This window comes from Cricetulus griseus, chromosome 4 (assembly GCF_003668045.3).
Source record: "Cricetulus griseus strain 17A/GY chromosome 4, alternate assembly CriGri-PICRH-1.0, whole genome shotgun sequence".
In the NCBI taxonomy this organism is placed as follows: domain Eukaryota; kingdom Metazoa; phylum Chordata; class Mammalia; order Rodentia; family Cricetidae; genus Cricetulus; species Cricetulus griseus.
In genome coordinates, this window is record NC_048597.1 from 183,147,500 (window position 1) to 183,169,797 (window position 22,298).

General features: G+C 45.8%; 1 protein-coding gene across 1 annotated transcript in view; it reads right to left on the minus strand.

Moving 5' to 3' along the window:
• The window catches only part of Cgnl1 (cingulin like 1), a 102,721-nt gene that overhangs the window by 7,534 nt on the left and 72,889 nt on the right, over positions 1-22,298 (minus strand). Inside the window, exons 10-13 of the mRNA XM_035443795.1 lie at positions 19,136-19,288; positions 18,119-18,289; positions 12,273-12,434; positions 8,556-8,645 (exon numbers count right to left, since the gene is read on the minus strand). Coding sequence (XP_035299686.1) covers positions 8,556-8,645; positions 12,273-12,434; positions 18,119-18,289; positions 19,136-19,288 — 576 coding nt within the window. The remainder of the gene's footprint in view (positions 1-8,555; positions 8,646-12,272; positions 12,435-18,118; positions 18,290-19,135; positions 19,289-22,298) is intronic.

Below are 22,298 nucleotides of genomic sequence, written 5' to 3' on the forward strand. Positions count from 1 at the left end.
AACACCTTCAGCAAAGTGGCAGGATACAAGATTAACTCAAAAAATCTGTAGCCCTACTATATACCGATGACACATTGGTGGAGAAAGAAATCAGAGAAACATCAACCTTTGCAATTGCTACAAACAACATAAAATACCTTGGGGTAACACTAACCAATAACGTGAAAGACCTATACCATAAGAATTTTGACTCTCTAAAGAAAGATATTAAAGATACCAGAAAATAGAAAGATCTCCCATGCCCTTGGATAGGTAGGATCAACATAGAAAAAATGGCAATCTTGCCAAAAGCAATCTACAGATTCAATGCAATCCCATCAAAATCCCAACACAATTCTTCACAGACCTTGATTTTTGACAAACAATCCAAATTTATATGCTAGAACAAAGAGAACATCTTCAACAAATGGTGCTGGCACAATTGGATGCAAACATGTAGAAGACTACAGATAGACCCAAGCCTATCACCATGCAGAAAACTTAAGTAAAAAACGCATCAAAGACCTCAGCATAAACCCAGCCATGCTGACCCTATTAGAAGACAAAGTGGGAAATACCCTTGAATTAATTGGTATAGGAGACCGATTCCTGAACATCACACCAGTAGCACAGACACTGAGATCTACAATTGATAAATGGGTCCTCCTGAAACTGAGAAGCTTCTGTAAGGCAAAGGACACAGTCAGCAAGACAAAATGGCAGCCCACAGACTGGGAAAAGATATTCACCAACCCCACATCTGACAGAGGGCTGATCTCCAAAATATACAAAGAACTCAAGAAGCTAGTCTCCAAAACACAAACAATCCAATTAAAAAGTGGGGTACAGAACTAAATAAACAATTCTCAATAGAGGAATCTAAAATGGCTGAAAGACACATAAGAAAGTGTTCAACATCCTTAGCTATCAGGGAAATGCAAATCAAAACAACTCTGAGATACCATCTTACTCTTGTCAGAATGGCCAAAATCAAAAACACCAATGACAGTTTATGCTGGAGAGGATGTGGAGAAAGGGGAACACTTCTCCACTGCTGGTGGGAGTGCCAACTTGTACAGCCACTGTGGAAATCAGTATGGCGACTCCTCAAGAAAATGGGAATCAGTCTACCACAAGATCCAGCAATTCCACTCCTAGGCATATACCCAAAAGAAGCACATTCATACAACAAGGACATCTGTTCAACCATGTTCATAGCAGCATTATTTGTAATAGCCAGAAACTGGAAGCAGCCTAGATGCCCCTCAACCGAAGAATGGATAGAGAAAATGTGGTACATTTACACAATGGAGTACTACTCAGCAGAGAAAACAATGGAATCTTGAAATTTGCAGGAAAATGGATGGAACTCGAAGAAACCATTCTGAGCAAGGTAAGCCAATCACAAAAAGACAAACATGATATGTACTCACTCATGTGTGGATTTTAGACATAGAGGATTACCAGCCTACAATCCACACTGCCAGAGAAGCTAGTAAACAAGGAGGACCCTAAGAGAGACATACTTGTTCCCCTGGAGAAGGGGAAAGGGACACGATCCCCTGAGCAAATTGAGAGCACGGGAAGAGGGGGGAGGGAGCTACAAGAATGAGAAGGGAGGAAGAGGAAGGATGCAGAGGTCATGAGGGAGCAGAAAGGTTGAGTCAGGGGAAGAATAGAAAAAAGGATATGTGATAGGTAGGGTTTTAGTTGGGGGTGGTAGGGGAGGAAGGGAGGGAGAAGGGAACTGGGATTGTCATGTAAAACCATCTTGTTTCTAATTCAAATAAAAAATGATTTAAAAAAAAGGGAATGAATAATATCAAAATACACTCTGCAATTTTCGCAGAATAAATAAAATTGAAAAAGGAAACTATAAAGTTAGGAGCAGCTGTGGAGATGAAATACACTATATACATGTATAAAATTCTCAAAAGATAGATAGTATTACATTAAAAACTATTAGTTGTTGAAGAGATGGTAGTACTTATTGCCCTAACTAGAAAATAACCCACTTGTACATGTGTTAAATGACCACAACGTACCCTATGAAGGTATTCAAAAACAAAGCACCCAAGTCTAGTTCCCTTAGGCCATTCTTGTACAGAGCAAAGTGAAAATGCCAACAATGCAAGGGGCAAGCAGAGAACATTGGCCACTCCACTGGCCACTTCCTCCCACTTGACCCAGAGTCCTCAGGAATCACATGCTACTGAAAGGCCCTGGGCTTACTCCTGTGACTGCTTGGTAATGAATGCCAGCTCACAGGTATGCCTCCTAGGGGAAGCCACACTGCTCACATTCTGGGGCACAGACCTGCACTTGAGGGTCACTGTATGGGAATGAACTCCACAGACAAGCAGCCTGGTCCAGCTTCCCGGGCCCATTGGGGCCTCATTCACAGAACAGGGGCTGCAGGTTTATATACCTGAGTAAAGCAGCCCACGGGCCCTTCCAGTTGCCTGGAAGAGCAGGTTAGGATGTTGTTCAGGGAGCCTTCCAAGGAAGCAAGAGGACCCTGCCCTATCCTGCAGAAAGGGGAAATTGGTACCCCAAAATGAAGGGATGCAGACCCAAAGGCTAGTAGTGAAATCAAGATGCTGTGGGGTTCGAGGCTGACAACAGCAGAAGTAATAAAAATGCAACAAAGCAGAGGACAGCCCCTCCCTGCAGCTGTGTAGAGAACTAGACAGGCAATTGGAACGGCCTTGCTCCAGTCATGTACCGTGTCTGAGCCTGTTAAGCCTTCTGGAAACTCCCACGCAGGTACTATCACCCTGCTCTTCTGATGGGAGAGTCGGGACCATACCAGGATCAGGTCTGGATGGAAGCAGTTTGGGGATTTTACCCTTGGCCTTCTGACCAAAAAACCCTCAGTTCTTGATATAGAAAAACCCTGCAGGAAGCCAAGTGTTGGTGGGGAGTTCTGTAGAGTTCCAAAGGATATGTCTACAGGGGAGTAAGAGGAGAGGGCCTGGAGGACTGCCACGTCAGTGCTGGGCCCTGGCTGTGGGCGTAGGCTCTGCAGCTTACAGCAGCTGCCACTGACCTCAACCAGAGCATCTACCAGGAAACAGATCTTCCATATGGTAGAGCTCTAAGATGGGGTGGGGCTGGGCAGGACAGGGAAAGGGACTTGGGGGAGGGGGCACGAGCTGACAGGAAGGTCTCTGCAAGTTTAAGCCCTCCTTGGAGAGCTCCAGGCAAATGAAAAACAAAAACAAAACAGTAACTCTTCATACCAAACCACATCCCCTCAAAAGAGGGCTATTAAAATGGAAGTGTAAAATAAATCAGAAGAAGAGGGAAGAATAAAATGCAACCATAAAAAGCTCAACAGCAGCAGTCGCCTGGCAGGCCCTGTTTCTTGAGTCTTTTGGAAAACACAATAGATTCCTCTCCATGCTTCCAAAGAATAGCCTGATACTCTGCTCTAAAATAAATCCCCTTTGGGGAACCTGAAGGGGTTCTGCATGGCGTTACAGAAAAGGTCCCAAGAGGAATGGTTTCACTGCAAACCCGGGTGAGTGCCAGGAGTCATTGCTTCTGAGGCCCAGCTCAGCACCCATTTCTTCAGAATTGGGTCCAAGGCCCGAGGTCATGCTCTTATCTTTGTTTGGACCTGGGGAAGAAAGTGTGAGGCTAGAGAAACAACACTACGTGTAAGCTTAGTGTTTTACACGCTGTTTGCCCTTCAACCGTATTAAATAGACCAAACCAAGACTCTGTAGCCAAATTAAAACCAACAGGAACGGAAGGCAACAGCCTATGGCAGCTGGATTGAATGAATACTAACCATGGAGCATTTTGATCGGAAAGAGCAGATCCAATTCTAGCAGCCTGCAGTGACAAGATACCCATGACCTGAGCTAGCTCTCAGGCTTAGAAGCTGTAGCCTTTTGGGCCAATGAAAAGCCAGAGACACTTAGGATTGCTAATAATAATAGCCTCCTGGCCTGGGTTTATCAATGAGCTGTGAAGAGGTTGGCAAGCCTATACTCCTGGACTGGTATTAACAATTCTATCCTAAAAATTATCATCATCCAATTTGCACAGTGGAGTTTTGAGTAGCTGATACGGTTAAGAGGCAGTTCTGAGCCTAAAATCACCTTAAAAGAAGAAACCCCACTTTGATCTGTCACTTTCCTCCTGGCTATTTGGAGGCTCACTTACTGGCTCCCACATCCCCAGGTACTAACTGAGGAGCAGGTGTGAGCCAGCCACAAAGGAGCAGCTTATGCCTCCAGCTTTACCCACTGGGATTTGTCTGGCAGTTTCCAAGGCAACAAGGCAGCCTTGTGAGCCCCTGCGAAGATATTGATGCTTCTCAATTTTTGAAGTTGGTATTTCCCTGCTGCATGCCAGCTGTGGCATGGGATGAGTCAACGTACCCCTGTGCTGGGCCATCCTGGCTTTCAAGGCTGAGGGAGGTCTAGGTTAGCCCAGTGTTGCTGTGTGCATTCAGCTACCAGCAGCGGCATATATATATATAATATATATATATATATATATATATATATATATATATATATATTCGCTATGTAGCCAAAAATGGCCATAAATTCCTTGCCTTCACCTCTCACACCCATGCTAGGATGATCAGTGTGCACCATTTATATCCAGTTTATGAGGTGCTGGAGAATGCACTCAGGGTTTTGTGGGTGCTAAGCAAGCACCCTGCCAAGTGAGCCACATCCCCAACCCATGTAATATTCTTAACTTGGAGACCTTTAGAATCTGATGCAGGGATTGAGTCAAACTGTGGTCCTACCTCTTACAAGTTATGCGACTATAGGCAGTGACTATACTTTCCAAGCCCTGAAAACAGCCTAGAAAGCATGCAAGAAAATCCTTAAAACTCCTTAGTGTGGTTGTCAGGAGTCATAGACAGAAATATTTAGTTTGGTTTTAGGACACTGGGAATTAAATCTGGGGCCTCCCACACGCTAGGAAAGTGCACTGCCACAGGGCTGTATGCCCAGCCTTCTTACTCTGAGACAGAATTTCACTAGTAATCTGCCCAGGCTGACCTTGTGCTCACTCTGTAGCTCAGGCAGTCCTTTAAATTACAATTCTCCCGCCTCAGCCTACTGAGTAGCTAGGTTTATAGGTCTCTGCTATTGGGTCTGGTAGAGAAACAGTTTTTGGAGAAAGGTAAAAAGGGTTTTCTGGGACTTAAAGAGACCCAAAGCCTGTAAAGCAATTATTTCCTCTAGGAATCTTCCTTCCGCTTACATACAAGTCAGGTGGAAGCCTGTCTGTTCTATGATGAGAAAATAGACAGACACGCCTCCCCTTTATAAATATGGCGTTCTGCCAAAGCAAATCTATTTCTTCTCAACATCAGCCATGTTTGAAAGCCAGTCCAAGTCCCAAACGGTGTGGGAAGCATTTATCTTGGTTAGGATTCTCTGGGTTTGTTTACTATCCTGAGTATGTATGGAAGAAAATCCCTGAGACTCAGAAGGTAAATAATGGGGCCGGCAAATATTAAAAAACAACCCCCCCTACACAAGAACAATAAGCAAAGCCAGAGGCACAGAATAGAGTATTCTCATAGCCACCCTCTCTGCCCCTGGGAGTAGCCCAGTTAAGGTCTTCTCAGGGTACCCACTCTCTACTCGCAGCTCTGACACTGACCTTCTAGAATTCTGTTTGTGCTTCACTGTTCTGCTGAACAACCTCCCAAACCCCCCACTGCCTTGAGGATACAGACATTCAAAAACCCCAGTCTGTCTCTCCAAACGTGCCTCCTCTGCTTTCCTCATGGGAACCAGAAGTGTGTGTGAGCATTCACGGCTTCTCAACACCCCATGCTTACCTGCTCTAGGTCAGATGCCATGCCCACTCTGGTGATCTACTCTCAGCCAGATCGCTTCTTCAAAGCTAACTCTGGGCCAAAATGCCTTTAAAAACCCTTCGTTGGTCAGTCTTGCCAGCGTGGCCTTTCCTTCACTGGCTCCTGGAGTCCTTCCTTCACTTGGTATTTATTATCCGTGCCATTTTATTGTTAGTTATCCGTCCACTTGTTAAATGTTCATCTCCTTAACCAGGCCCTAACATCATATTAGAAATTCTGTAGGTTTACCACTCTGCCATGCATGCAGTTGTGTTTGTTGTGTTTTGCAGGCTCTGGCAATTAAAACACTGTCTTTGGAAAAAGGAAGTTTGAGCCTGGCCCAAGTCCTTTATGGCTCTTGACCTCTGATGTCCTCATCAGACCTAAGGTCCTGTAAGAGGGCTAGCCTTCCTCTAACATTACTGAAACCCTTTTATCTAGCCTGTTTACCTAAGACCTATTGAGGGGACTAGGGAAGTCAGGGATACATCAGGAGAAAGTAGAAATAGAAAGAAGTACTAAGAAATAATGAGCTTTAATTCAAGAACAGAAAACTTCAACTTTTAAAAGAAAGCAAGAGTTAAAGAAAAATCTTTCTCCATACTTTCTCTTTTCAGTGCCCAATAGCACTGGGAATAGTTTGCTGGGAATCCAGGGTAAACACTGTTCACAGGAGTCAAGGTGACAGGCGCCATTTTCTGTCCTTTAGTCACCAGCTTTTACTAGGGGTATCAGAAGGTCAAAGGGACAGGAGAAAGGGTCCAGCCTTTAAGAGTCCCTCTTCTTGCTGTGAGAATGGTAGGAGCCACAGGTGCATGGCCCTGGGAGGCCCCCACTGGCCACAACTTGTCAGTCTATATCCAAAGCCCTCTCCACACAGCCTTTTAAAATAAAAATCAGCCTTGGTTCAACCTCTACTTTGAGAAAAATGCTTGTTGGTGAGGAAAGGAGCAGCCTTTTAAATGTCCTCTCAAATCAGGAGGCATCAAAAGGTGGAAGAGGTCAGAGGACTCAAACTACAGGTATCACTTCAGCAGCCATGGTGGCACACACCTATACCTCAGCACTCAGACACTGAGGCAGGAGGATAGAGTTTGAAGCTAGCCTGGGCCTCAAAATAAGATCCTACCACCAAAAACCACGAAAGGAAGGAAGGAGAGGTACCCATCTATCTTGGGGCTTTTGTTTTTCATCAGTTTCTATGTCAGTTTGAACTTGATTTTCAGTTTCTCCATTTACAGCAAACATGGGCCTTACCTTCTGCCTCACAAAATGGTGGACGAGGACAATAGAGCTAATGGTGGCAGGCGGGGAGAGGGGAGCCTTCAGAACCGTCTACGTAAATAGCTTCATTTTACTTTTGTTTACATGTGACAAACAGTCTCATGTAGGCCAAGCTGGTCTAGAACTCAACCTGTAGACGAAGATGACCTTGAACTTCTGACCTCCCTGCCTTCACTTCTAAGGATCACAGCCATGCATTACCATTCTGAGAATTGAACCTGGGGCTTTGAGAACGATGGCCAAGCACGCTACCAGCTGAGCGACCTCTCCAGCCCCAGTCACATTTTCATAGACTCAATAATCTGGGAGTTTCCCAAAGCACCACAGGAGGCAGCACAGGAACAGACCTGCGACTGCCCACAGAGTGTCCTTCACAGCAGCCCCAGGTGAGTGTCCTTGTCTTCCTCCTGCATGGACCTCAAGTTCTTGACTCAGTGGAAAATTTTCAACATTGACCACTGAGGCAAGCAGTCACACCCCCATGACCCTAATGCTCAGTGAGAGGAAAAAGGAAAAGACCAAAGGCATTCTGGGACCAGCTACCTCGTGGCCCTGGGCCAGTGGCTGAACCAATGGAGGCACTGTGTTCTGGTGCAGCATGTCTGTGTTTTGTTTTGGGTATAAATCATGGAACTGGAAACTGGTTTTAACTGCCTGGATATTGGTAAGGTGACAGAGTTCTCACCATTCCTCCCACTGTGCTTATATCACAAGGCTGACAAAACAAACCACAGGCATTTCTGTCATTATGCATGCTTAGCAGGTTCTGCAGTGCCCCAGGGTAGCACGGATCCTTGGCCAAACTGGCAGGAACACCTAACAAAACAGCTCTGAGTCCAGTAAGAAAACTTAGGAAACAGTAAGAACTTTGGGGAGCCAATGTCAAGGTTGAGGTGTCCGTCTGTGTCTTGGCATTCAGGGAAGTCCCTCTCTAAACCTCTGCCGCTTGGGCTTCTGAATGCTATCCCACCAACACTATAGCTTGGGGACCCGAACCAGAGCCCAGTAGCCTGGCTTAGAAGTCCCTGCACACCAACCCATCCCATAGCCCTGAGTATCACACTTCCCAAGGAAGCCTGTGCACATCAGAAGGGTATGTGGCAAAGAAGCCGGAGAGTATTTCAGCTTCAGCCCTGAGCAGGGACAGCCAGCTCAGTAGTGGCAGCTCTTTGCCCCCAAACCTCCAGCCTAGTCACCCTGAGTTGAAGACAATGCTAAGCCCTTGGCTCACGGTAGCTAATATGTCACTTTCTGTAACCACTATACAAAATTTCCCTCATGTTACTAATTCCTTCTCTCCCAGTGGTCAGTTATGGTAAACACTACAGAATCTCCCATCGTGATCTGTATGCCAGGAATGTTTCCTCCTTGCTCTAACCGATCCTCAGGTTTAGCCTCTCATGAGTCCTTTCTCCATAGTACTGTGTATTCACCCTCAACAGCTTCCTGGTACCTGTTCCCTGCTCCAAGCGATCCTCTCAGACAGCAAATCAGCATTGGTTCTTTCTTCTTCCAATTCAATCTCCAACTGGGACACCTTGTCCTGAGAAAGGAAACAAACAGGTTTCTTCACTTACACATGAAAGGAAACCCAAGGGCAAATGAGAGCTGATAATTGTTAGGGCTTGGGAGCATAAGACACCTACTTCTTTCCTCTCTGCCTCCCTTTCCTCCTTCCTAAAGGATTCATCTTGATCTGTATGGTGAGAACATTTCTCATGTATCCAGGTTAGCCTCACGCTTGCTATGTAGTCCAGGATGACCTTGAACTCCTGATCTTCCTGCATCTACATCCCCAGTGCTGGCACTACAAGAGTGTGCCTGGATACTGGGTGCCAGAGATTGAGCCCAGAGCTTCATTTATTTATGCTAGGCAAGTACTCTACCAGCTGAGTCACACACCCAGTCCTTACACATGTATTTCTTGTACTGTCCAAAGCAGGTATTTTAAAAAAACCTATGTTTCGTTGCTTTTGCAATGTATTTGGGAATGTGGAAAATACATAAAAGGAGAAAAGGCCTGAGTCCTGATGAACAAAACAAAAACACTAAGGTTATATTAGTACGTATTACATTATTATCTTAAACTGGTCCCTATTAAAATCAACGTATAGTCTGAGAAGCCATCCCGTGACATTTCTGCAAATACGTCATGTTCAAGAGGCTTGCTCCTGTGAGTGCAGGCTCATGCTTCTGGCCTGCCTCTTCTCTAGAGTATCCGTGAACTTGGCAGTGGACGGTCCCAAACCTACACTGGATTGCACAGGACAGTGGTGGTCAATTCTGGTAAGTTCACCATCACAGAAGATGACACTCTGTCCCTCTGGTCTCTGTTCAATATCACTGACAGTTAAGAGAGAAGCATTTCAAAGTAGTTTCATGTATGAGAGAAAGAGGTTTGCCCACTCAGTGTTCCAGCCCTGGGAGCTGGGAGACTTCAGCCTGTGTTTCTTGTCTTCAGTAGATTTGTCATAGATCTGGGTAAACTTGGAGCCATAGATGCTTTTTAAATGTATATTCCTAAAACATTTTTGCATTCTTTTTTTATTTTATGTAGATGGGTGTTTTGTCTGCATGTATGTGTACTACACACGTGCAATGCCTGTGGAGGCCAGAAGAGGGGTGTCAGTTTTCCTTGAACTGGAGTTACCGGTGGGGTTGTAAGCCACCATACGGGTCCTCTGGAAGAGCAGCCACCTGCTTTTTACCCCTGGGCCATCTCTCTACCCCAACAGATGCTTTTTTAAAATCCAACATTTTGAGTTTTCAAAGGCAGCACTTGTGTGCAAATATGATCTATGCAACTGCTAGAATTAATTGACAACCAAGAATGGCTATATAAACAACAGAAAGGAAACTCTCAGAACTCTTGTGAATGATGGCCTGCTGGTGACTGAATGGCTGGCCTTGTCAGGGACTGATCAAAGCCTCCAGGAAGGACCAGCAAGATGGCTGAACAGGTAAAGGTACCTACTGAAAAGTCTGAGACTAGAGTTCAGACACTACAGCCCACACAAAAATAAAAAGGAGTGACTTGTCAAAGTTGTCTTCTGTCCTCCACACTCATGCTGTGGCATGCACTTGTGTGCACATACACACAATAACACATAAAATAATTAAAAACCTGCAAAGAAACCCAAAAGCTCTCTCCTGGGAGCAGAAAGTCCCAGAAACTAACTCAAGACATGGCTGGCCCCTGCCTGGTTACCCCTCTATCCAGTTCACTCAGAATCACAAAATATCTTCAGAGCTTCAGCCCCAAAAAATGTTCACTGTGGGCGAGCTCCAGTGACCTGAGAATTGGTTAAGTTTTAGTGATGGGATGGGAAAGGTATGAGTCACAGCAACATGGTGCTGGCAGCCACCACCTAGAGCAACTCCCCTCAGGTGCCTTTCATGGTGGCAGGGCCTCCGGAAGCTGTCACTGCAGAACAAATGGAGAAATACCTTCAGTGGTATTTAACTGCACTGCTGCTTCAAGACCTTAAGTTACCCAGAGGACATGCCTTGTTAGAATATTCTAGACTCAAAGGAGATGATCTTACAACCCAATCTGATCTCAGCTAAAATCACTTATATTTAAAAGATCTTTTTTTTTTTTTTTAAAGTTAGGTGTCTGTGTGAGGGTATGTGCATGTGAGTGCAGCTTATCATACCAAGGCTCCTTATTCACTATTCAGTCTGTTTCCACTTGGAAAATGTGGTGTGTGTGTGTGTGTGTGTGTGTGTGTGTGTGTGTGTGTGTGTGTAGACAAGTAGACAATAGGCAAATGGACCACAGAGGCCAGTGTATTAGGTATCTTCCTCAATTACTCTCCATCTTATTTTTTGAGACAGGGGTCTCTTACTGGCCTGGAGCTCACCAAGTAGGGTAGACTGCCTGGCCAGCCCCAGGGATCCCCCTGTCTCTGCCTCCCTGGCCCTGGGATTACAGATGCACACTGACTTGGGCAGCTTTTGACAAGGATGCTAGGCATCTGAACAGAGGTCCTCACACTTATATGGCATGTACTTCACCAATGGAGCCATCTCCCTGGCCCACCAGTTGCTTTTAACCAGGGCATCTAGGCCCTAGAGCAATCCATTTCTAGTTACCTGGGTTACCTTAGCTTATCTGAAAATGACCCCCTAAAGAGATCAAAAAGAAAATATTAGAAAAATTCAGCAGCCCATAAACAAAGCAATAAAATTGCCATCAGGCTACCCTGGTCTCTAAGAGAGGCCCATCCAATAAAATCTCCACTGGTTCAAACTTCACTTCCTAGATATAAACTGCGAAGCACCCTGGAGCTTTAGAAAAGCTATTTCTTTTTATTTGCAAAGCTGAATGAGGAATTCATTGATTTTGAGCTCAAGCCATCTCTTGCTGGCCTTGAGCGCAATGCCTGTCTTTTATCAAAACCCTGACAATGTTAATGTCTTCCCCCAAAGTCTGAGCCTTGTTTTTCAGTCTCTCTCAGTCTCTAAATTCCACTGGAGGGGGGCGGAGCACACATGTGTTTCTGGTTTAGGGTCAATTCTCTTGTAAATTATTCCATTTTAGCAATTCAGGTTCTTCCCATCATCTCAGAGGACCGATACAGAGATTCTGGTATTTTATTTATAAGTTTTGTTTTGTTTTGTTTTGTTTTTCTCAAGCATTATGTATTAGACTTGTGAATACTCACCACCACCTGGTAACTGCTTTGAGCAGTTTCAGAAATGGCAATGAATTGGACCATAGTTTGCTATAGCAACAATACACACACACACACACACACACACACACACACACACACACACACAAAGATGGGCCAGGAATAAGAATGGACTGTGTAGTTTGGGAATGGGTGGTTTGGGGTCTAAGTTACAGTGTGGATCCTGACTGGACAGTCGGCAGTCTTGCAGTCTCTACAGAGGAAACATTGCTGAAGGGACACAGCGCCATCAGTTAAGTTCTTTGGGGATCAACTTGTATCTTCTTCAAAGCAATGAAGACATTAGACTAAATCACACTCTTCACTCCTTCCGGCTTTGACAAACTACAACACAGTAAACTACTTTCCCACCACAAGAGAAGATCTTAAAACATCAAGCTAGAAAGAGTAAAAGCCCAAGATTTCCTGCATAGGAAGCATTCCCCTGGTGGCCCAGACGTGCTCTCCACAGCCTGGCTCCTGTACCCACTCACCTCCATCTGCTTGATGAGCCGGCTGCGGTCATCCTTGAGGTGACTCTTGGCCTCCAGCTCGTACTCCAGATCCTTCAGTGACTGCTCCAGAAGTTGTCTTTTTGTGAGTGCTTCATTCTCAGCCCGTTGGTAGTCCCGCAACTCTTCCTCCTTGAGACGCAACTAAAAGGAGAAGGGTGTTGGGAGGTTCCTTGAGCAGAGGAAATGTGAGCAAATTGAACCACAGTGTACCTGCTGGTAGTTCTGGCAATGATACCTAACACATACATGCCTGCATACATGTCTGCATACCGTGTACATGCCTGGCTCAAGAAGGCCAGAAGACAGAGTGCAAAGGCCCACCCCAAGGCAAAGAGGAGCCAATCCCACCTCCCTGTAGCCTTCATTTTTCCATTTTATAATGAGAGGGCTTTTCAGTTGTAAGCAGTAAACTATTAAGTTATAAAGTCTACCAATTAGATATTGACTATTATTTCAATTACACAGAGTGCACACACACAAAAATCAGTGTATGAACAATTATTTTGTTTTTTATTAGATATTAACACATTTGTATGGATGTATGCTTGAATAATGCCTTTCTATTACAGGCTGCCATGGTCAAAACCACTTACTTAAAAGTCACTAAAGTAGTTAAGTGTTCTTGTATTGGCATCATCTCAAGAGAGGTTTAAAGATTTAAAATAAAGACTTAAATTAATAGTCTCTGAGCAACCAGCAGGCACAAACCCCAAGAACATAATCACACTCATTAGGCAACAGCCATTGCTGTGTAGAAAAATAATTGGCGATAACCACAGTGCTCTTTTCATCCACAAGGTGGCGCTCATCTAATAGTTTTGAGGAATATACAGGAGCAGTTTGAGCAGCCGGTAGCCTCAATGACAGTGGGAATGCCACAAACAATCGAACCCCGTGGGCTGACTCAGTGAAGCTCAACTCTGACTCTTTGGTTGCCAGTGCCAAACCCTCCTGGAGATGGAGAAGGCACAGTGCTAAGAATAGACCACCACAGGGCTTTATTCCTTCAGGGAGCTCATGGAAAATCTGGGGAAGCTCAAAAAAATCAGGCTAGTGGAGGAAGATTTGCAGAGAGGGGAATCCAGCATTGTATTGTTGTGGAGGCTAGCAGAACCCCAGCCATTTCTAGCACAGCCTCACCTGGAAGAAGACAATCGCTGGGCACGGGCCCTGGGCTGGTTTGGATGGCAATGGTGAGTGAAACTGAATGAATGACATCAAGGGACCCTCATCCACAGAGGGACAGAATGGGTTCTCTGGATACCGAGGTTTGAAACATGGCAGAGGGACACTAAACTTCTTCAGGGCTCTATGTCCCCATCACAACATAGGGATAATATGAGAATCAGACAGCAACCAAAAAATAACGATCAGAAATAATGTCGATCAAATATACAGCCAAGATTTCCTTCTTGGCACTCCCGGACACACCTCTCCTGATACCTAGTGCATGCTTCCCCCTACCTAGCAGGGTCTATCTCCTAACAGCAGCAGGGCTCTCCTGGGAATAGGACAGACAAGAGAAAAGAACCACTCATACAGGCTGATCACCCCAACTCAAAAGCCCAAAATGCAGGGCTGAGAGACTGCTCAATGACTAAGAGCACTAGCTACTCTTCCAGGGTTCGGCTTCCAGAACCCACATGCAGCTCACAACCATCTGTAACTCCAGTTCCATGGAATCTGATGCTTCCTTCTGACATCCCTGGGCACAAGGCCACATGTGTACACCTATATACATGTAGGCAGAATAATTATAGATATAAAATAAATCCTTAAAAAAAAGCCAAAACTCAAATACTCAAAAACTCAAAGACATTTTGGATTGTAGATTTTTTTAAAGCTGGAAATGACAAGTAAAATCTATTTCTGAAATCAGAAATACTTCTAGTACCAAGCATGTCAGATACGGGAACACTCTTATGTTCCCAGTGAGTGTCTAAGAGCAACTTGCCCTGAACCAAAAGTAAGCAAAACAGTCCTAAAAGGGGCATCTGCCTCACCCACCCCCACACTTGGAGGAGCCGGAGGAAGGGGTGGAGTGCTGTAGAACACTGTCACAAGACTGACCCAAACAACATTCCATCCAGAGCTGGGCTCACACAGCCCCACCCCTCCCTGAGGATTTATCATCAGTGGTTGCTCAGTGGAGAGAAAGGCACTTTCTTCAGTGGTGTAAGTTGCTTAGTTGCCCGTGTAAACTACTCCTCACCACATTGGTAAAAGCAACCCTAAACTGACAGGGACACACAGACAAGAAAGTAGATGGAGGGCCAGGTGGAAAGAGAGGAGATCAGCAGGAGTGAGGAGACAAGGAGTGGTGAGATGAGGAGGGTCAAAAGACATCCGACCCACATATGAAATGTCATAATGAGACCTGTTGCCGTACGTAATATCTGATGATGAAAATGAGAGTAAGCAAGTAACTTTTTAATCTGTGTTACCTTGAAGCACTTTAGCAGGATTTAGAAAATGAAGGAAAGATAAAGTTTAAGCCTCACTTCCTAAAGATCACCCTCATCAGAACCTCCCTGTCTCACATCGCTGGCAGAACGGTAGCCAGTGCACTGCCCTCAAGGCAAAGCTAGCCAGTGGCCAGCACTGTGCAACCCCAGAGTGATTTTCAACTGAAGTTTCATTGGGGAGAGGACCAGTGAGCAGAGGGTCCAGAGGGTCCAGAGGGATCTTGACTCATTAATTCACTTCTGTTTTAAAATCCTGACTTCAGCATCAGAGGGGTGGCGTCTGCCTCCTTTCCCTTCAGAGATGAGGAATCTGTCTGCCATTCAAATACAAAACTATCTTTATGGGCCACACCAGCAGAAACTCAAGAAAGGCCACCTCTGCTTTCATTCAGCAAACACTTTCAGAGGAGGAGGGGATGAGGAAAGGAGGGGGAGGGGGAGGGGGGCTGGAGAGATGGTTCAGCGGTTACCAGCACTGGCTGCTCTTCCAGAGGTCCTGAGTTCAATTCTCAGTAACCACATGGTGGCTCACAACCATCTGTAACGAGGTCTGGTGTCCTCTTCTGGCCTTCGGGTATACATGCAGATAGAGAACTTACACACATAACATAAATAAATCTTTTTATAATATATATACACACGTGCTCTTTTTTAAAAAAAGTATTACATGTATATCTGTGTGTATGTACATGTACACATGCATGCAGGTGCCTAAGGTGGCCAGGAGAAGGCACTGGATCTCTGGGACTCAGACTGATACGATAGGTGGTTGTGAGTCTCCCGACATGGGTGCTGGGAACCAAACTCCAGCCCTTTGTAAGAGCAGCAAGTACTCTTTAAACTGCTGAGCCATCTCTCCCAGCCCCAGTATGTGCTTGTGCTCTCTCCCTCTCCCTACCCCCCCTTTTAAATAAAGAACCCTGGTCTCCATCTGGCCTTACCTAATCTTTGTGGCCTTCTGCTTCTTTATCTGTCCTGAGAATCTTCATGTTTCTTCTCCCGCTAAGTGTCTAGCCCAATAGCCTTTATACAAACAGTCAAGTGGACCCCTGCGCAGGGTCACAGTGACACTGTGGTCTTTCGAAGTTAACAGACCAGGTATGTGTTGTGTTCTGGCAAATGTTGAACCCCTCCACTCATCTGCTATAAAAATGAAAAAAAAATGTTTTCATAGCAAAGAGAACTGTGATATCAGTGTGCCAGTTTCAGTGTTCTTGGACTCTTGTGCCATGTTACCCTGAGGTAGAGGGGATCTGCTATCAGGCTCCTTTCAGAAAGCGTTCTGGAAATATGTAATAAACATTCATTGTTCTTTGATGGTGTCAGCACTGACTCAGGGGAAAACCTTCCTTTGATCATCAAAGAAATTAAAAGTTTGTTGTTGTTCTTTTTAAAGAAAGCTTGTTTTCCTGTGGAATCTGTGGGCTCCTCACACTGTGTGTTTACAGGGGGAAGCTTGGTGAAAGAGAGGCGTATCAGGTGTCCGGGACCTAGGGGCCTTCACTATATTGTTTCATGCATTATCTCATTTGTCATTAAGCCACTAATGTAGAAAGAGATGCTAAGAAAACAGACAGATTGTTCAGGACCATTCAGTTGGCACAGGCTAGAATCACAGCGAGGTGTGGTGGCTCACACCTGGAATCCTGGCACTCAGGAGAATGGGGCAGAAGGGACACGAGAGAGAGAGAGAGAGAGAGAGAGAGAGAGAGAGAGAGAGAGAGAGAGAGAGAGAGAGAGAAATAGACAGTCATGGTGCTTCAGATCCTCCAGCCTTCTGTGAAAAAAAGAATACCCAACACGCCCCATTCATTTTTCTTTTCCCAGGTCAAGAATACAACGTTTGCATTTCTTTGCTCTATTACTACTACTATAAACAGCCCTAGAGGTCCTGGAGCTCACTCTGTAGACCAGACTGACCTCAAACTCAGAGATCCACCTGCCTCTGCCCCCCAAGTGCTGAGATTAAAGGTGTGCGTCACTCTGCCCAGTTTACTCTATTATTTTTCTTAATTTTTTCAATATTAGGTTTCCCTTTGTAGCCATGGCTGTCTTGGAACTCACTTTGTAGACCAGGCTGGCCTCGAACTTATAGAGACCCACTTGCCTCTGTCTCCCAAGTGCTGGGATTAAAGGTATGTGCCATCATCGGCCTATTCTTCTTAAGTATAAAACCAAGAAAGTTTTTAGGGTAGGCAAGCTGGCTCAGCAGGTAGGTGGTTGCAGCGCAAGCCTGATAATCTCAGTTTGATCCCCGAACCCCGCAAAGGTAGAAGGAGAGAACCAACTCCATAAAGTTGTCCCTGAGCTCCACACATTCACTCCTGCACTCAAACCTTCACATACACATCATACACTCCCAATGATAAATAATAAAGAAATAACAAGTGTGTTTTAATTATTTCAGCATTCATAAATTCCTAAGACTTGGAGATGGAACCCAGTCTAGGCAAGCACTCTACCACTGAGCCACATGCTCAGTCCCTAAGGACGTCTTTTAGTCTATTTTACTGTGGCTATCAAATTCTTAACCATGAGACCACCTCAATAAAAGTCAAAAGATGGGTATCAGGGCTGGAGAGATGCTCATTAGTTAATGGTTGCTCAACAATGAGGACCAGAGATTGGATACCAGCACCTACACGTAAAGTCAGGCAAACGCCTGCAACTGCAGCTCCAAAAGATCCAATGCCCTCTTCTGGCTTCCATGGGCACCCGTACCCACACACACACACACACACACACACACACACACACACACACACACGGAAAAACACATCATTCACACATAATATAGTTAAATCTTTAAAAAAAAAAGGTTGTTAAAAGAATCTAGTCATTCCCTGCCATCTTGTTCTAGGAATAAAGGAAAGCACTGATGACATGTATATACATGCTTCCATGTATATCTGCACACTAGAAGACTGCACCAGATCTCATAACAGATGGTTGTGAACCACCATGTGGTTGCTGGGAATTGAACTCAGGACCTCTGGAAGAGCAGTCAGTGCTCTTAACCTCTGAGCCATCTCTCCAGCCCTGGACACAACATTCTTGCTCCATAAAAAGTAGCTCATCTTTTCAGGCAGAAAACTTTGGACCAAACTAGAATATGGCCCGACTAAAGATGTATCTGTTTGGCTTCTGAGCCAAGGGAGTTTTGTGTCTTAGGATGCCATATCCGCTTTTAGTCACTAGAGAATGGAGAAAAAAAGCAAGCCCCAAAGCTGCCCTAAGCATATCTCCCTCCCTACAACACAATCCCAGCCCCACCCAGGCCCCTCAGCAGAAGCCTGGCAAGGCAAGCTGATGTACATTCTCAAGAAGAGATAAAGGAGAGGATTACCTAGCAGGCATTACCTCATCTTGCATTTTCACAGCTGCCAGTTTGGCCTTTTCCACCTCCAGGCTTTTCTCCTTCAGTTGATTCTGCATCTCAGCAAGCTCCCGGCGGTTCTTCTCCTTATACTCACCCAGCTGCCTCTGCAGCTGCAAAGAGGATGTTCGGGAGGCCTCTGCAATGTCCGACATCTAGAGGAAGTGGTATGGTATGAACTAGTCCTGCCATGCTGGGAGACCCCTCCAACACAGAGAGCATCTCCTCTGCTCCCTACCTTGAAAGCCTCCTCTGAGGCCGCCAGACACCAGGCCCTGGGCTGTCTGGGTCTGGCTAACCCTGCTGTGGCGACAGCATGGAGGAGTGAATAGGAACTGGACACATCGTCCTGAGGCCACAGCTTTGCTTTTCGCTAACCAGTATGATTAGGGCACATACTTAGCCACTAAGGGCCTTGGCGCTGTCCTTTTGGGAAACACTGAAATCAGACCTGCCTTCCAGAGTTAAGACAATACCAAAATATAGAATCCTAGTTAGAGCTAAAGAGGTCACTAGCAAAATGCCTTCACCGGTAGGCGTCAGAAAATGGCAGCCTCCTGTGTGCACTTCTAGAAGGCAGGGAGCCTGTCGGCCTGTGCCTTTCCCTGTGAGGCAGAGGTGAGCTGTGGGACAGATGTTTCAGGGTTTAGAAACTGCCTTTGGCACTCCTGCATATGTCAGAGAGACGTCAACATGCAGATTCTGCCCAGAAGCCTCAACTCCAGCTCAATACGCATTGGTTAAGTGTGTCCACACCAGGCCATCTGTTTATTGTTAGCAAGTGACCAGGTGCCCAGAGCCCTGAGGCTTTTGGCATTTATTTTTTAGACAAGTTTCTCCACTTCTGGAATTTTCAACAAGTCCAAAGAATGCCTGCAGGGGCTCAGCACCGCCCAGGTGCATCTGTGCATAGGGGAACTGTGGCTCTCCTGGGCCTTCCGGGAGAAAGCGCTGGGTTCCCTGGGGCCCCTTGACCCTTGCTCTGCCTCCTGCCCCCTCACCTCCTTCTGCAGCTTTTCAATGGTCTTGTCCAGGTGCCACCGCTCGCTCTCCATCTCGTTCTTCAGCTTTTGCAGCTGCTCCTTCTGCCCAGTCTCTTCCTGGAGTTTCTCTAATAGCTCCTTCTGCTCCTGGGAGGTCTGGCTCAGCTCTCTCTGCAGACAGTAGGGGAAATACGATGGTGTCACTCGCCTACCTGGTCATCCTCTGCTGCAGGTGGTCAGGGGAATTTTACAGCCACACCACAAAAGCAATGAAACCTGCCTCTATGTGAAGAGAGAGCGAGAGCAAAACTGGAGAGCGCCAGATGGACATACAACAAGCAGCCACCGTGGCTGGTGGCGTTCAGGCTAGACGCTTAAACTTTAAGTTTGTTCTTAGAACAGAACAATGATATCATAGACCAACCAAAACCACACCAACAAGCAAATTACAAGCTGAGTTCAGTCTCCAGCCTAGTAGAGGCATGCTTCAAGACAGGGTTTCTCTGTGTAGCCTTGGCTGTCCTGGAACTAGCTCTTGTAGACCAGGCTGGTCTCGAACTCACAGAGATCCGCCTGCCTCTGCCTCCCGAGTGCTGGGATTAAAGGCGTGCGCCACCAACACCCGGCCAGCACAGGAACTCTTAAGGCCTGGATAGCCTTGTGTCATTGCAGGAAAATGCACAGAACAATGGTTGGCATTTGGACAGTGTTCAACAGTCCATAACCTATAGCCACACGCAGTCACTCACGCATTCTGAAACAACTACTTTTTTGTTTTTTTAAGATTTATTTATCTATTGTGTATACAGTGTTCTGTCTGAATGTATGTCTGCACGCCAGAAAGAGGGCACCAGATCTCATTAAAGATGGTTGTAGCCACCATGTGCTTGCTGTGATTGAACTCACGACCTCTGGAACAGCAGCCAGTGCTCTCTGAAGCTACTTCTAAACCATCCCAGGTGTTCCTGGGTCTTCAGAGAATACTACAGGTATGCTTGCCAAGCATAGGACATGGGAGTGAAAAAAACCCTGGTGAGGTACCACCCCCCCTCCCTGAATTCTGATGGAATGACTGTGCTTTGGGAAGCAGCAAACATTGCCAGGCTGCTAAACTTCACTCCTACAGGGAACCAAGGTCGACAAAAGTTGTTGGGGAAAAGCAAGCAAAGAAAGATACTCCAAGGCCAGTGTGGAGGCAATCAGCCCACTACAACTACAGTTGGGCACACACCAGAAGGTTCAAACCCTGGGGTTTCTGTTTGGAGTTTACTTTCTGGTATTGGGGAGGAGAAGAAGAAGAAGGAGGGGAAGAAATTGTTAGCACCTGGTGAGGTTGAGCCCATTCTGTGGAGGGAGCTCTAAGGAACTAGATCTCAAAGATGTAAATTACCCCCAGATGGTGGTGGTGCACACCGTTAGTCCCTGTACTCCAGAGGCAGAGGCAGGAAGATCTCCATGAGTTCGAGGTCAGCCTGGTCTACAGAATCACTTCCAAGACAGCCATGGCTACACAGAGAAACTCTGTCCAAAAAAAAAAAAAGTGAATCCCTTACAATACCCCATCATGGATTAGGGAGGGGGCTCACCAGGCCCCACCTTCCCCGAGAAACTAAAGGCAGTTAATGGGGCAGAGTCGTTTTCTTCAGTGGTGTAGCCACTGGGAAGTTGCCCAAGCTTAGTGAATAACCCCTCACCCATGCTCACACAAGCAACCTTAATTGAGCTCAGTGTGAAGGGAGACATGAAAGTAGAAAGGGCCACCAGGCCTGGGAAGGGGACAAAAGAAAGTAAGGGAGGGTGAATATGATCATAGTCCACTGGATATATTGTGAAATTGTCAACAAAAATTATGTTAAATTCAACCAAATGTATTTTCAGTAACAATATGACAGAATAATGTAATGAAAGCTATTAATAAAAGAAAAATATGAATTCATGGGGACCAACAATACAAGGGTCTAGCAAGGGTTCTGTAAAAACCTTCAGGATCGGGCTCAGCTGCACCTCTGGAGACCTCACTCCTTCCCTTGGATCCCAACACAGAGTGTCTGGTCAGTAGGTCAATCCCAGGTCCACAGCTTCCCATGGCTCACACGTCATGTGTTACTCTATGCCTAGTCCCTTCCTCTCTGCCACCAAATCACCCCACTTTCACCCACTCTGTGTCTGGACCCCAGCATGCCACCCAACATAGGAAGATTTACCAGAACACCTATTTCAGCTAGGTTATTTTGGTATCTTTATACTCTCCCTTGTGTGCTAGCTACACAAGATAGTGAAGTCCACACACGAGTAGATTTCCTGCTGGGATACTTACTCCAATTAACACCTGAAAATGTCATAAGATATCTCATACCTTGGGTGGTGAAGAGGTAGAGTCAGGAGGATGGGGTGGGTGGGGGTGGGAGTTGCTCACTGGCCAGCAGCTTGCTGAAAGGAGAGCTACAGGATCAATGAGAGACTCTGTCTCAAGCAATGAGGTGGAAAGCAATAGAGGAAGACATCCCAGTGTAGACACCTGGCTTCCACAGGTGCCTGCATGGTCCTGTGTGCACATATGTGCACACGCGCACACACACGCGCACACACACACACACACACACACACACAAACACACACACACTTCAAAGATTCCAAGCCTGCTTCTTTTTGGGAGGATTTGAAACATGTTTTTGCAGCACTCTCTCTCTCTCTCAATACCCACAGAAAGGGAGGGGGAGAGACAGAGAGAGTGTGTGTTCTTTTTGCTGGGAACCAAATTCAGGGTTCTGCGGTGATAAGCAAGTTTCCACACAACTGAACTACATTCCCCAGACTCTAGAACATAGTTCTTAGACAACTGAGAAGGCAGAACATTGTCCTAGAAGACATTTCTAAATTGTAGGACATTTTAAGATTATCTGGAATATGAGCCAGGCAGTGATGGGGCACGCCTTTACCCAGCACTGGGAAGACAGAGGCAGGTGGTTCTCTGTGAGTTCAAGGCCAGCCTAGTCTACAAAGCTACATAGAGAACCCCTGTCTCAAAAAATTAAAAAAAAATATCTGGAATAACTCTCAAATTCAAGTTTATGGATTTCAATCTGTTCCAAAAACTGTGACTCCACCAGAAAGGATGAAAATTTGCATTCTGTGTAAGGGGCATCCCACTATTGTTGTCCGATATAGGAGGTAGTCAGAT